This window comes from Arachis duranensis, chromosome 1 (genome assembly GCF_000817695.3).
Source record: "Arachis duranensis cultivar V14167 chromosome 1, aradu.V14167.gnm2.J7QH, whole genome shotgun sequence".
Taxonomy (NCBI): domain Eukaryota; kingdom Viridiplantae; phylum Streptophyta; class Magnoliopsida; order Fabales; family Fabaceae; genus Arachis; species Arachis duranensis.
This window is the reverse complement of record NC_029772.3, coordinates 95,765,365-95,779,100: the sequence shown is the minus strand read 5'-3', so window position 1 is coordinate 95,779,100 and position 13,736 is coordinate 95,765,365. Positions and strand designations below refer to the sequence as shown.

At 37.0% G+C, this 13,736-nt stretch overlaps 2 protein-coding genes across 3 annotated transcripts; one reads left to right on the top strand and one right to left on the bottom strand.

The window, feature by feature from the left end:
• Positions 1-7,646: 7,646 nt before the first annotated feature.
• Positions 7,647-10,313, top strand: LOC107464633 (uncharacterized). 2 transcript variants are annotated; one of them, XM_016083579.3, is made up of 4 exons: positions 7,647-7,820; positions 7,914-8,093; positions 8,273-8,521; positions 9,599-10,313. In XM_016083579.3, the coding sequence occupies exons 1-4, from the start codon at positions 7,686-7,688 to the stop codon at positions 9,869-9,871; spliced, it is 837 nt and encodes a 278-aa protein (XP_015939065.1). In that variant the 5' UTR covers positions 7,647-7,685; the 3' UTR covers positions 9,872-10,313. The 2 variants fall into 2 exon arrangements, with proteins under 2 accessions (XP_015939065.1, XP_015939058.1); XM_016083572.3 differs by having other exon boundaries at positions 9,596-10,313.
• Positions 10,314-10,444: 131 nt separating this feature from the next.
• Positions 10,445-12,357, bottom strand: LOC107464624 (CASP-like protein 1D2). Its single transcript, XM_016083560.3, has 3 exons — positions 12,017-12,357; positions 11,057-11,183; positions 10,445-10,950 (listed from the first exon to the last, which is right to left on the bottom strand). The coding sequence occupies exons 1-3, from the start codon at positions 12,241-12,243 to the stop codon at positions 10,726-10,728; spliced, it is 579 nt and encodes a 192-aa protein (XP_015939046.1). The 5' UTR covers positions 12,244-12,357; the 3' UTR covers positions 10,445-10,725.
• Positions 12,358-13,736: the final 1,379 nt, after the last annotated feature.

Here is a 13,736-nt window from a genome sequence, read left to right as displayed (position 1 = left end):
TCATCGACGCGCAAGCGTCATGCACGCTAACGCGTGGATTAAAAACTTGCCAAACGACGCGCACGCGTCAACCACGCGTACGCGTGGGTGTCCTCGTGCCCCAGGCACAACACTAGCACAATTCTGGCATAACTCTCTGGAAAATGGCTGGGCATTGGGTACAGCACAATCGGCGTGCCCGCGCACATCACGCTCACGCGTGGATGGCATTTTCCGAAAGAACGGCGCGCACGTGCCAAGTGCGTCCACGCGCAAGGGGTCATTCTGCTAAAAATTTTCTAAGTTAAAAGCTGTAGAATTCACCAATTTAAACCCCAATCTTCCAACGGACATAACTTTCTCATTTTAAATCGTTTTTCACCCGTTCTTCGAACGGCACAGACATCCCGGATCCAATTTCATTTATAAATAGATTTGGCACAAAACAGAGATCTGTAGTCCAAGTTATGTCCCACCAAAGTATGCCCAAAAACCATATTTTTCATAAAAACCACAAAGTGCCATTTTTAAAACAAGCCATTTCCAACTCTTTTCAAAATCAATCAAAACATGCCATTTTCATCCCTTTTCTTTGAAATCAATCAAAATATATCAATTTCAACATCAAGCCTCCTCAACTCACACATTAACACATTATCACAATATACAAAATCACTATCTCATCATTCTAACCCACTTCACCCAAGTGGCTCAAACTCAACATATTGACATATCATATACTCTTCCTCATGCCAATTCTCAACAACACCAAATCCAATAAATCATCATTGTACGCAATCAATATCATACTCACCATCAACATGGTCCAACCCACAATTCAACCATAACCAATCATCAAGCATATATCACAACATGCATATTTCTCATACATCATACCACCAAGGCATCAATAATCATCATCACATATATGACCACATCATATATCTCAATCATTCAACAACATCAACCATTCAATGCCTATCTTAGGGCCTCTAGCCTAAGTATTTCCTACCACATTACATATTAGATACGGGAAACCGAAACCATACCTTAGCCGATTTTCCCAAGCTCCACCGGAGCACTTCCAAACCACTTATCCACAAGCTCTCAAGGCCTCAACACCTCCAAGAACAGATTTTTCACCACCAAATCCTTTTTCAAGCTTTTCAAAATCACCAATCAAGCTCCAATATTCACATATACACAACCTAAGCCACAATCATCATACCCATACACAACATCTCAAAACCCAAACATCATAGAACAATAAAATACACTAGGGTTGAGAATCTTACCACACCCAAGGTCCAAGGAGACAAGATTAACCTTCTCCTTCAAGAGAGTTTTGTAGAGCTCTCCGCGGTGAACGCGTGGCCGCAAACGGAGCGGCAATCGGAGCTCTAGATCAAAAGTTATGGTGGTTTGAAGATCAACCAAGGGAGAGAACTTGAGAGAGTGTTCTTCCTCCCTTTCTCTCTAATTTCAGCTTGTGTGTGTAACAAATGAGGAGAGAGAGTACTGAAAACTAGGGTTTTGGTTAAGTTATGTTGGGCCAAGGGCCCACTTTGGGTCCAATTGGCCCGGTTTGGCCCGTTCGGTCCAATCTTGGTCCGAATTCTATAAAATTGGTACCAAAATTCTCGTCTCAGTCTCCTCTATCACATTTAGCCACAAAAATCACATTTTGGGCTTTCCAGAATAAATTCTCATTTATGGGTTAATTAGCCGTTAATTAACCGGGTTTTACACGTAGCCGGTTCTAGTTCGAGACCCGTTGGTGCATGTTCGTCCGTGCCCATGAATGTACCTAGGGATGAGCCTGTCGCATCCCCGTCGTTCGCCATTGATCTCAACAACAGTAGTGGCAGAGAGGTTGGTATCGTGGAGAGGGTGCCAATTTCTTTGCAGTGTGGGACACCGACTGGGATCGGTGATGCATTGCTGAATGATGATGGCAATGATGATGTGGGGCCTAACCTCATTGCTGATGACAGTGGCGATGACATTGCAGTGAGTAACCTAACTGGGGCTGGTGGTAGTTCTAGCTCTGGGACTCAGCAGTACCCTCCGCACTTTTCATCTTTACACTTGGATGCCATAAGACAAGGGTATTTGGGAGGTAAAACGGTACAATGGACCTCATACTTGTCTCGCGATATCAATCTCGAGTGATCACAGGAGTCTTGATTATCATGTGATCTCGGCCTTCATCATGCCGATGGTTAGAGCTGATGCATCCGTGTGCATCAAGGTACTACTGAATTCGACGGAGCCACACTTTGGGTTCAGGCCGACTTATAGGAGAGTTTAGTTGGCCAAGCAGAAGGTGATTGCCCATATTTACGGAGATTGGGATGAGTCATACAACGAGCTGTCGTAGTGGGTCTTGGGAGAGCAGCTGACGATGCCTGGTAGTATTGCAGTGCTGAGGACGAGTCCTATTCTAGTGGGGGGCAGGTGCACGGTTCGCAAGCCTATTTTCACCAGCTTTTATGGACGTTCCCACAATGTATTGAGACATTCCGGCATTGCAAGTCGTTGGTGAGTATTGACGGGACCTACTTGTACGGTAAATATGGGGGTACGTTGCTCGTTACAATTTCACAAGATGGGAACCCCAACATCCTTCCTGTTACATTTGCATTCATCGAGGGTGAGAATGCGGAGTCCTGGTCATTTTTTCTATCCCATCTCCGCCAGCATGTTACCCCGCAACCAGGTATCGGAGTTTCAAAGTTGTCATAAGAAGATATTTAATAAGAAAACTATTTTCAAGTTCAGTGATTATCATTGCCTTATGAATCTTTTAAAAAAAGCAACAGGTAATTGTTCAAAACTTTTTCGAAAAAACAATGTTTAATCTTTTAGAAATCCGAAACCTTTCCTTTCTTATAAAAAAATCTCAATCAGAAACCAACCACGCAATCAAACAACACAATCATTAATTCAGCACCAAAGTTCATTCTCAAATGTAGCACGCCAGGACAAATACAGGCAAGACAGACAAGGAAAGCACAAGTAGGTAGTAGTTACAACAAATAGTTCAAGTAGCAGTTAAGAATAGTTTAGCAATTAGACAAATCAAAACAAGTTCAAATCCAAGCAAAGCATACAAATGCATATGATGCATGCCTGTCCTATGGCTGATGAGGCTCATCTGTCGGTTATCCAGCCAACCCGACAAGTCTAAATTGTCCTTAGACTGTCCCCCGACGTGCATCCTCACGAGTCTATGCATAGCTTTTTCTCAAATAATCAATATTGCTCAATGGGGGTAATATTCCTGAGATTTTATATAGTGCCTGGTCACACTTACGTCGTAGGGTCAACAGAGTATCGAGTTCTCAACCTGGTATACATGGTGGCAAGTCATGGTACTTTATCCAGGGAACCTCGTATCTCAGATAATTCAAAGATCATAAGCCATATGAATAATTTAAAGTTCATATCTCAACATTCTTAACATCATAATCATTCTTCAATCCAAATCTCATTTCCAAATTCATTCAAAAACCATAGTTCAAAGAAAATCCCTATCATCCTTCTTTCCATTCCGTTCATTATAAATCAATCTTAAAACATATAAAGTTTAAAAAAAAACAAATCTTTTTAAATAATTACTTCAAATGAAACTTCCAATTTTATAAAATTTTGGCAGCATCTCCTCTAAAATTTAGACTATGCCACCCTTTTCGAGTCCCAACCAAACCAAACCAAGTGTCTGTTAATCATTCAAATCATTTCTAATAACCATTTTCACAACAACCATACTCAATCCAAGGAAACTATAAAATCCAGAATCTAGTCAATGAATACAAACTCTCGATTTTCTCAAACAGTTTCAAACCAAACCATTCCTTAAACCCTGTTCGAACCATTTTCAAAATAGTAAATTATTCTCAGTAAACAAACTGTTTTCAAATATCAAGTCCTTTCCAAATTTGTTTTAAAATCAGATTCCGACATCAAATTAAATTTCAATATTAAATCTTTTCTAAAATCAAACCATTTCTAAAGTTAAACTAAATGCTAATAATTAATCTCCTCCGATAATTCAAGGACAACCACTTTAACAATATCATTCAACTAATCAAAATACCCAACTTTCTCAATTGATCAATCTGTCAATCAAACTAATAATCTCGTTCATCCAAAACAACTCAATCCAATTCATAAGACTTACGAAATCACAGAAATGTATTTCACGCATTAATATCGATTTATAACAACTTTGGAAAGAAAAATAAGTTTAAGAAAGACTCCCCTTCCTCAACTAGCTGAATTCACATAGGTTAAACATAGTAACTCCCTTCCCTTTTTGTTTCATGGCAGCAGTGGTGATTCCAACGTGACGAAAACGGTAGCAGCAGCACCAATTTTAATTTTTCAAACATACCTTAGCAGAACTAAAACAGAGACATACGTAGTCATAATTAAAAGAAGATCATAGCAGAGGAATAAAATGGCAGCAGAGCAAGGATAGAGGAGTTACATATTCAAAAATAGCAGAATTGATATTGAAATTGGAAAAGGGCAGTTCTGATTCGAAGACAAGAGCAGGGGAGGCTGTGGTGGATCCTTCTTGTCGCAGCTCGAACGGCGGCAGAGAAACTCGCGGTGACCGTATAACTTGGCACAGACAATCTCAGCGACAATCCTCACAGTAAAGGTAAACTTAACAAATAAAGAAGCTGAAGCAGGGTTAGGGCTTATCGACAAACACAGGCTTGGAAGGCGGTTCGGCGACGGCAGCTCCGCGACAGTTTCCCTCACGCGTGTTCTCTCTTCCCGCTTCCAGTGGCGGTGGCAAGGACGGGTTCGGCGAAAGAAACCCAACGAAGCTGGCGGCGACGGGCTTCCCCTCGACGACAGTGGCAAGTTCGATGGTGATGCGGGCTCCAACGGCAACAACGGACCCAGCTTCGACGGCGGTAGCTTCCTCGCGAGCTCCCCCTCTCTCTCTCTCCTCGCATTCGCCTCTTTCTCTCTCTCCTCCCTTGGTGACGACACCAGCGACTGGCGGTGGACTGGAGACGGCTGGGTGGTGACGCGACGGGGGATGAACGGCGGCGAGCCCAAGGCCAGTGGTGGCGACATAGCTCCTCCCTCTACTCTTCTCCCTCACCGATCTCTCTTCCTCTCTGCTCTCCCATTCCCTCTTTTCCCCTTTCTTTCTTTTTTTTTTCATTTCTTTCTTGGTTAGTGGCTGAGGTTTGGATGAGGGGTTTGGGGAGTGTGGCGGTGGTGACTAGGGTTAGGGTAGAATTAGGGTTTGATTTGGGACAAATGTAAAATTAGGAATTTTTAAACAAATTGAGGTTTTGTTAAATTTTAATAAAATTAAGAGATATTATATTAAATTAAATTCTAAATTAATCCTTTAAAATTATTTTAAAAATATTATTTAATTATCAATTTGTTGATTAACTTTTAATTAAATCTTCTATTTTAAAATATAAAATAATATAATTAATTTTCTTTGTTTATAAGAATTAAAGTATTAAATTCCAAAATCCAAATTATTTAAACCAAATCATGTAAAGTTCTTATTATTTTACATTTGCTAAACTTTATAATTTAAATATAGAAAATAATTCAATAATTATAAAATTAGATAAAATTCTAATTTAAATAGCCAAACCTCATTATTTCTCAAATTTCTAGAACTTTAATCATGAATAGGAAAATAATCCATAAATATAAAGTTTGGATAAAAACCTTAATTTATTTCAAATCTAATTAATTGCCTTTAATTATTTTCACTAAAAAAATAATTTCTTAAATTAAAGCTATAAATAAATATATAATTTGAGATTAGTTCAAAATAGAACTTTTCAAAAGTCCTGGGTCTTACATCCTGATGATATTAGATAGGCACAACGATATCAAGGCTACACTTGAAGCTCCCGACGGAGGATGGCTACTACATGCTGCATACCATGCATTCTGTATTCGACATGTGGCCGCAAATTTTGCCCTGATATTCAAGGGTAAGGATGCAAGGAGGCTTCTTGTGAATGCAGCGTATGCTAAGACTAAGGTGGAATTCGATTATTGGTTTGATATTCTGCGGTCTGAAGACCCTACCATGTGTGACTGAGCGAACATGATTGACTATTCGTTGTAGACTCAGCATTGGGATGAGGGTAAGAGATTCAGACACATTACGACAAACATCTCTGAGTGTGTTAATTCCATCCTGAAAGGAGTCAGAAACCTTCCGGTGTGCTCACTAGTGAAGGCCACTTATGGGAGGTTGGCAAAGCTATTCGTTTGCAAAGGGAGAGAGGCAGAGACCCAGCTGGAAACTGGATAGCAGTTCAGTCAACATCTGGTGAAGTCTATAGAGGCCAATCTGAAGACGTTGAGGTGTTTCACGGTGACTTTGTATGACAGAGATAATTTGGAGTTCACCATCTCGGAGACCACTCCTACTAGGTTATTCTCACTTGGTAGTTACAGAGTGTCACTCAGGGCTCAGACATGTGACTACGGATATTTTCAGGCACTTCATTATCCTTGTTCTCACGCCTTGGCATGTTGTGCCTATTCACGGCTCACTTGGCAGCCATATGTCCACCAGGTGTATCATCTTGGCTCGGTGTTCAGTGTGTTTTAGATGGGATTCACCCCGCTCATCTCCGAGGGTATTTGGCCACCGTACGATGGGCCCACAGTCATACTAGATCCCACCAAGAGGCGTGCAAGTGAGGAATGACCCAGGTCCACCAAAATCAAGACTGTTATGGACAAGGCCGATCCAAACAGGCCCAAGAGATGTGGTCTGTGCAGGCAACCAGGACACACACGTCGGAGCTGTCCACAGGGCGGTGTCACCACGGGGATCAGGGTCGATGCGTAGATGTTGGTTTAGTTGTTTTAGTTTCGTATCTGCACTTGAGTACGTTGGTTTAGTTGTTTTAGTTTCGTATTTGCACTTGAGGTCAAGGGCCAGCTGAACGTATCATACCGAGCTGGTCTAAATCCAGGAAAGCGCTAGAAGATTCATGATTGAAGTAGCTGCAACGATCCGACTAACTTCACCACATGTCTGTATGCTACGTGGCACATGCACCGGTATAACCACGAGAAAGCAGCTAATCCCCAGCTGTAGCCACCCATGTCCTCAAACCTAGCTACGTATGGGAGCCACCTAATGTGAATGCAGTTGCCGGACTTATCGGCAAATAGCTGAGTCCCTAACAGCATCATGATATAGGCCGAGGCATACCTCCTAACTGTGGGATCATCGACTCCCTTAGGGAGCTCTCCGAAGATCTTCTAGAACCAGCTGCAGTTCACTACAAACTTTTGGATTTGGTTTGTAGGAGGTAACATACCCAATAACTCCTGAAATCACACCCAAACTGGCTGATCACCCTGGATATACGTCTGAAAATCTGTCAGACAACAATTAACATAACATCTATTAATTAACAAACCTAACTAGTACGTTACGTCTTACAGTGTAATAATACACTCTCCGAACGGCATATAAAACGTATACATATGCCCAATGCTTGGTTTATGCATGTCATTTGCCCCGTATGTAATATAATTAATTTGTCTTTAAATCATTTATAGAGATTAAACTCTGTGATTTATAGAAATTAAAGTCTTTAATTTATTTATGAAAAAGTGGGGCGTCAGCAGAGTGATTGGGATGAGGTGGGGCCCAGTGGAACAAGTTAGAAGAGTTCGTTGAAATGAAAGTGGAGAATGGAGATCGGAGAAGAACAGATTCCTTTCTTTCTTTCTGCAGTTTCCAACAACCCAAACTGGCTTCCATCATCAATTATCTTCCTCACGATGTTGCCATCAAAATCGCTTCTCTCCTTCAGGTTTCGATTTCTCAATTTCCTTTTAATTTCTTCACTTTCAATGTTTCCTTTTTCTGCTTCCATTTTGCTTGACCCCTTTCTCCTCTGCAAAAGGTTCGAGATTTGTGTGCCTTGAGTTGTTGTTCCACTTTCTGGAGGGAACTCTGCGTCTCCGATTCCATTTGGGAGTCTCTTGTCAGAAAAAGATGGCCTTTACTCACTTCCTTCGATTTCCCTTCTTCATCGTCATCTTCCACTTCCTCTTCTTCTTCCGCTAATTCCCCCAATTTTAAGGTATTCCACTTATTCCCTTGTTTTACAGCTTGACCTAATTTCTTTCCTGTATCGGTAATCTGAATTGGGAATGTGATCAATCAAGTACTTGACTTTTGGTCTGTACTCGTTTAATTGGTTGCTGTTAGAAATTGATATGAATTTGTGTTATAACTTAGGTTTTCAATTGGGTTTAACAGAAGTGGAGGAAATTGTACTTAAAGAGGCATGTGGAGTTGGGAGTTAGGGCAAGGTCTGTGGAGAAGTTTGTGGAAGCTTGTTCCCGTTCTGAATCACTTGAAGTTAGGGACTATCTCAATGCTGTTGAAACCTTGATTGCCACAAGGTTTGGTTTTGAAGATGTCCAGAGGTTCCTCTTCAACCCTAAAGTCAACGTCTTGCTTAACTTGATTGGTGTCCACTATTGCCTCACATGTCTTGGGATTCAGGTATTCTTATCTTTTTTTTTCCCAACCATGTTGTGATTTGTTTTGTTTTCGGTTTCATAGCTTTTTAATTTTCCCATTTTGAAACACTTGAACCGTAGTTGCAAAATCTAGAACAGTATGGAAATGTTCATGGACGAGTTTAATTTAATGTGTAAAATTACCCAAGGAGAACACCATAGTTTTGCGGGTTTTCGGGGAAAAAAAAAACGCAAAAAAAATTAGCTCCAACTAAAGGGAACCACTGTTTAAGATCCCAGATGGTTTTGGTTCCTTTCAATTGTTAATTGCATCATCATGGCTTAATTTGGTGTCACTTGATGACCCTTGATATGATCACTGTGCATAAGATCTATCAAAAATGATCTACAGTCAACTTGATGTTCTTTTGCTCTTTGCGCAAGGCTGCAGTTAACATGATTGCTATTAAAATGTTTGATACTTAACCCTTTGGATCAAAACACCTTTTTTTTGGCTGAATTTCATGCTTTTGTTGTATTTTGAATTTTGAATACATGTAATAAGAAAGTCAATTGTATTTTTTTTCCATACTAAAACTTCTCTGTGAAATAAACATATATCTTCTGCTCAGTCCTGGACTCTTGGGTAGGGTAATACTATTGTTTTAAGCTTAATATCAATTATTTGAAACAACTTGCAAACACATGTTCAAGATTTCTTGTTCCTGTTTTTGTTTTTTAAAAAAGATAACGTGTACCATTTTTGTCATTTAGTGCTCTATTTGCAAGTTTTCATATTCAGAGATATAGATGGGCTTTATCTTGTTCTTTGACTTTTGCAGTTTTTCTTTCGTAAGTTAAGTCATGATCTGTAAAGATAGATGTATAGCTAGGCGTATAACTATTATTATAACATCTAAATTGATTTTTTTAATCTAAATTGATTTTTTTCCTCTCATTTTATAACATCTCACATTTCAGCCTTGAACTGATAACATGCATATGAAAATTATAATGTTGGGTTAAAGTTTTGAAGGGCTATACCAGAATTTAAAATTACAAACTTGTATAAAAATCATTTCAGTGTTTGTAATTGATATCTAAGCGTGTTGATTAGCAGGGCGATGAACTCGTAGAATCGCTTCGGGCTAGTGAAATATCTGATCGGCATGTATGCATCAAGTGGTGGAAAGTTGGGAGATGGATCTATGGCTTCCGCAGGAGGGACGAGTCGCATTCTCGTTGGGTTTCTTTGGCATATTTAGCAACAGAAGATGATGAACATGTTCTGGGGGTACTTCGCCGAGGTACCATTCATGAGGTTGTACGTGTTCAGATCTCTGCTGTTGGTCACACATCAACACCTTGGTCCTATAAGACTGATCAACTATAAGTATATATATAATTTATATAGCTATCAGTTTTAGTATGTGTATAATGTGGTAATAATACGTGTGTATCACTATCACTACTATTATGTCATTAAATACAAGAAAATAAGACAAGTTCAGATTACTTTTAAAATCAATCAGATTAAAAATATGCATAAATTCCATTCTTGTAAATGTAATAGATGAATTCGTGGAGGACAATTATACCATGCATTGAACTCCAATGTTGTTATTTAAGTTGTCACAATCAAGCACATAGAATGCTTTTCTTCTCCATGTTTTAATTCTTAGACCCCAGAGGAAGCTCTTTGTGATGTTGAGTCTTAGGCAGATTTTGTAGCTTTCTTGTCCTATGTACTCATAACTTCATTGGACGTTTCATTTCAATGATTTTCAAGTCATAAAGAGACCGCAACATGCTTTGTGTAATTTTACACCTTAAAATTTTCACTCTGTTTTTATGTCCATTTTTCATACTCTACTCTACATTGCCCCTGATGTTATCAGAGTGCCATGCTGTGAAATGAATCATGATACTAGTAAGAATGGTTGCAAAATTAAAGTACACATCAAAATCATCAATTAATCATATAAAACATTTCCATGTTGATTATAACTGGTTTATTTTGTGGGTGCAGAATAATTAATTACAAACCATTTAATGCATGAATAAACCACCAAGACAACCACTACTACTACCCTGTCTACCCATTTACATAATAATCAAAAACCATTGCCCTGAAACCAACAAACATTCACAAACAGAAAAAGTCATTCACAAACTGTACTAATTACAGTACTTAACAACACACTCAGACTAACTTTGTCAACATTAATGAAACTATGAACCATTTGTCTACTTGGGAACCCTGCTGTGAAGGGTGAAAGCTGAAAGGAAGATGAGTAACACAACAACAATGCTGCCAAACAAGCCCACAGCAAGGGATCCAGCAACATGCTTACAGAAAGTGTCATATGCACTGCAAATTTTATTCCAATGGACATGGCTGTTTCCCTTTAAACCTATGTATGCAACACCTGCACCTGCTCCTGTTGCTGATGCTATTATCCCCAGTATCAGCTGCACCACACCATAACAAATAACACTCATGGGTTATTACTTATTTATCTCTTGAAATGCTAGCTAGCTTATAAGGTGAAAATATGATTATTTTATTAATTGTTACCGCATCCCAGAAGAGAAAATGAAGGAGAAACTTGGTTTTTTGATGTGGTCTCTGGATCACAGAGAGTGATGCTAGCGTGGTGATGATGCTGTAAAACCCAGAAACCGAAAATGCAACCACAAAATATCTGCATAATTTTATATCATAATTTGTTAAACACATAAAAAGAATTGAAATAATAAGTAACACAATAAGGCAGGAGAATGATATATTAAGGAAAATAAGAATAAATTACCATTTGTATCCATGAAAGATATAAACGTTGACAAATGTATCCATATAAGAATAAACGACAATTGTACCCACGGAAGATAGCTTTTGTGTGCCAAGAATACCCTAACGGGCCAATTCTATAACCAATGTCCGGGTACTTTTGGCACACGGAAGCTTTATAATTGTCGTTTTATTCTTATATGGATACATTTGTTAGTATCTGTATTTTTTATGGGTACAAATGGTAATTTATTCGGGAAAATAATAAACATTATAATAGAGAGACACTGCCTCCTTACAAATAACGTACTATAAAATATGACATGCAAATCCAAAAGCCATCATAGTTACGTACATATCAGAAATCAGAGTAAAAATTAAGGGAAAACCCTCATGTATTAATTAACAGTTCTACTAAGACTAAATTTTCATTCTCCTTTCTTCTTGAAGGGAAAAAAAACATATTTAATTAGTGTAGTTTCTTTATTTTTTTCTGTTTTAACTTTCTTTATATTAATTTCATGTTGACTACAAAAACATAGACCAACATATATAGCAAACACTTCATATATAGCCGCCACAAAATCAATTACCACATATTTGTGTCTAAATAGATGTATTGTTTAAGTAATTTTTAATGTGTATTTTATATTTTAACGTATATTATATACGAATAACTAATTTGGTAGCTGATTTTTTACGTAAATATAGTATTTTTGATATATAAAACTTTATATATGAACTTACACAAAGGCCGGTGAGTATCTCCACTTGGCTGGTTGTGGCACAGGCCTACCTTGGAAAAGCACCAATTCGGTTTGATTACCAGTGACAAGCACCACTACTGCCACAAGTGATGCTGCAAACAACAGAAACCTTAATATCACATCCAAATTAGACAAATCGACGCCGGCCGGAGCCGGAGTTGGAGCTGTCCTGTTCTCAGGTTCCCCTGGCTTCTCTGTAGTAGACATGTTGTCACCTTACTTAGTTTTCAATAATGGAAACTAAGGAAGGTACTTGTAGTATAGTAGCAGTGTTATTAAAAGGATAAGAATAGTTGAACAATATGGTTATGTCTAAATATATATGTATATATAGATATATAGATATATATAGATGGATGGATGAAGTTGAATGATGTGTAAAATAAAAACAAATGGAGGGGTTAGAGTTTTCCTCACGCTATGGTTGGTTTGAACAGTTGCTTGTTAGTTGGTATGTGTATGTATGAGGTGATTCACACATAGCTAATAGTCAATAATCTTTATAATATATGTATTTTTTATTAGTGTACTTAATCCTATAAAGTTTACACGAAATATATATACATTTGAATATATTCTATAGGTGCTTAATTTCAAGATTCACATGAAATATATTTTGGGGTTGTTTTTTATTTGGATTATGAATTGATGTGTGTTTGTATTATAGGGCTAGAGGGTAGAAACTTGTGTTAAGTGTTACATCCATAGCTATCATATGAATTATGAAATGATTTCTTGTAACTCTTTTCCATCTCAGTTGGTAATTTCGGGTTAGATTGATTTGTCTTATGTGGCACATATACATATATGAAACAATCATTTTTTGATTTCTCACTTATCATGATTGAATGAAGGAATTTGTTAGCTAAATAATAGTTTTTATAAATAATATAAATAATAAATTTTAAAATTAATCTAATNTGATATATTTATTATTTATATTATTTAATATTTTTATTTCTACCTATATTTTTGTTGAAAAAGGAATTGAGAGTCAAGGTTGTGGTTGCCTGGTTGGTATAATAGATTAGATATATATAGAATTAGAGAGAATAATATGTACCACCTAAACACACTAAAATTCTTTGATAACATTGGAAAGACAAAAAATAATTCGTTTAATCGGTTTAAATTTATTTTATTTAGTATTTATTTATTATAAAAGATATTAAATAAAAAATATTTTAATAATTTTTTATTAATATATTTTTATTATTAAACATTTCTGAAAATTTCTTATATCATCAATAATCTATTTTGGTACTCATTAGCTATAATAAATTATTATCTCTTAGAAACATAGATTTCGTAACTTTCCTTTCTTTCAAAAAAATTATTTGGCCGGATTTAATTTTTATCATGTTCAAAGGATTTTATTATTTTCATCACATGGGCTTGGACAGAGTCTAAAAATAAGGATATACGGATTGGATCGAATATGATATCTGTGCTTTTTAGTATCAGATTATCAAATATATCCGTATAATTGAACTTTTTTTTAATTATATTTTTATATAAAAAATTTAATAAAATATTTTTTTCACATTTTTAATTTTATTTATTCTTAAAATATTTTTAATCAAACTTTTTTAAATAACAAAATAAAATAATACAATATATGAATAATAATTATTAACTAAAACATACAAACAAATAAATATAATACTAAACATATATTTATTTATTATTATTATGTAAAT

Coding starts and splice junctions, on each gene's coding strand:
- LOC107464633 (XM_016083572.3), top strand. CDS start 7,686: ATGAAAGTGGAGAATGGAGATCGGAGAAGAACAGATTCCTTTCTTTCT. Junction 7,821..7,913: donor AAATCGCTTCTCTCCTTCAG/GTTTCGATTTCT, acceptor CCTCTGCAAAAG/GTTCGAGATTTGTGTGCCTT. Junction 8,094..8,272: donor CTAATTCCCCCAATTTTAAG/GTATTCCACTTA, acceptor TGGGTTTAACAG/AAGTGGAGGAAATTGTACTT.
- LOC107464624 (XM_016083560.3), bottom strand. CDS start 12,243: ATGTCTACTACAGAGAAGCCAGGGGAACCTGAGAACAGGACAGCTCCA. Junction 11,184..12,016: donor AGATACTCACCGGCCTTTGT/GTAAGTTCATAT, acceptor AAAATTATGCAG/ATATTTTGTGGTTGCATTTT. Junction 10,951..11,056: donor ATTTTCTCTTCTGGGATGCG/GTAACAATTAAT, acceptor GGTGTGGTGCAG/CTGATACTGGGGATAATAGC.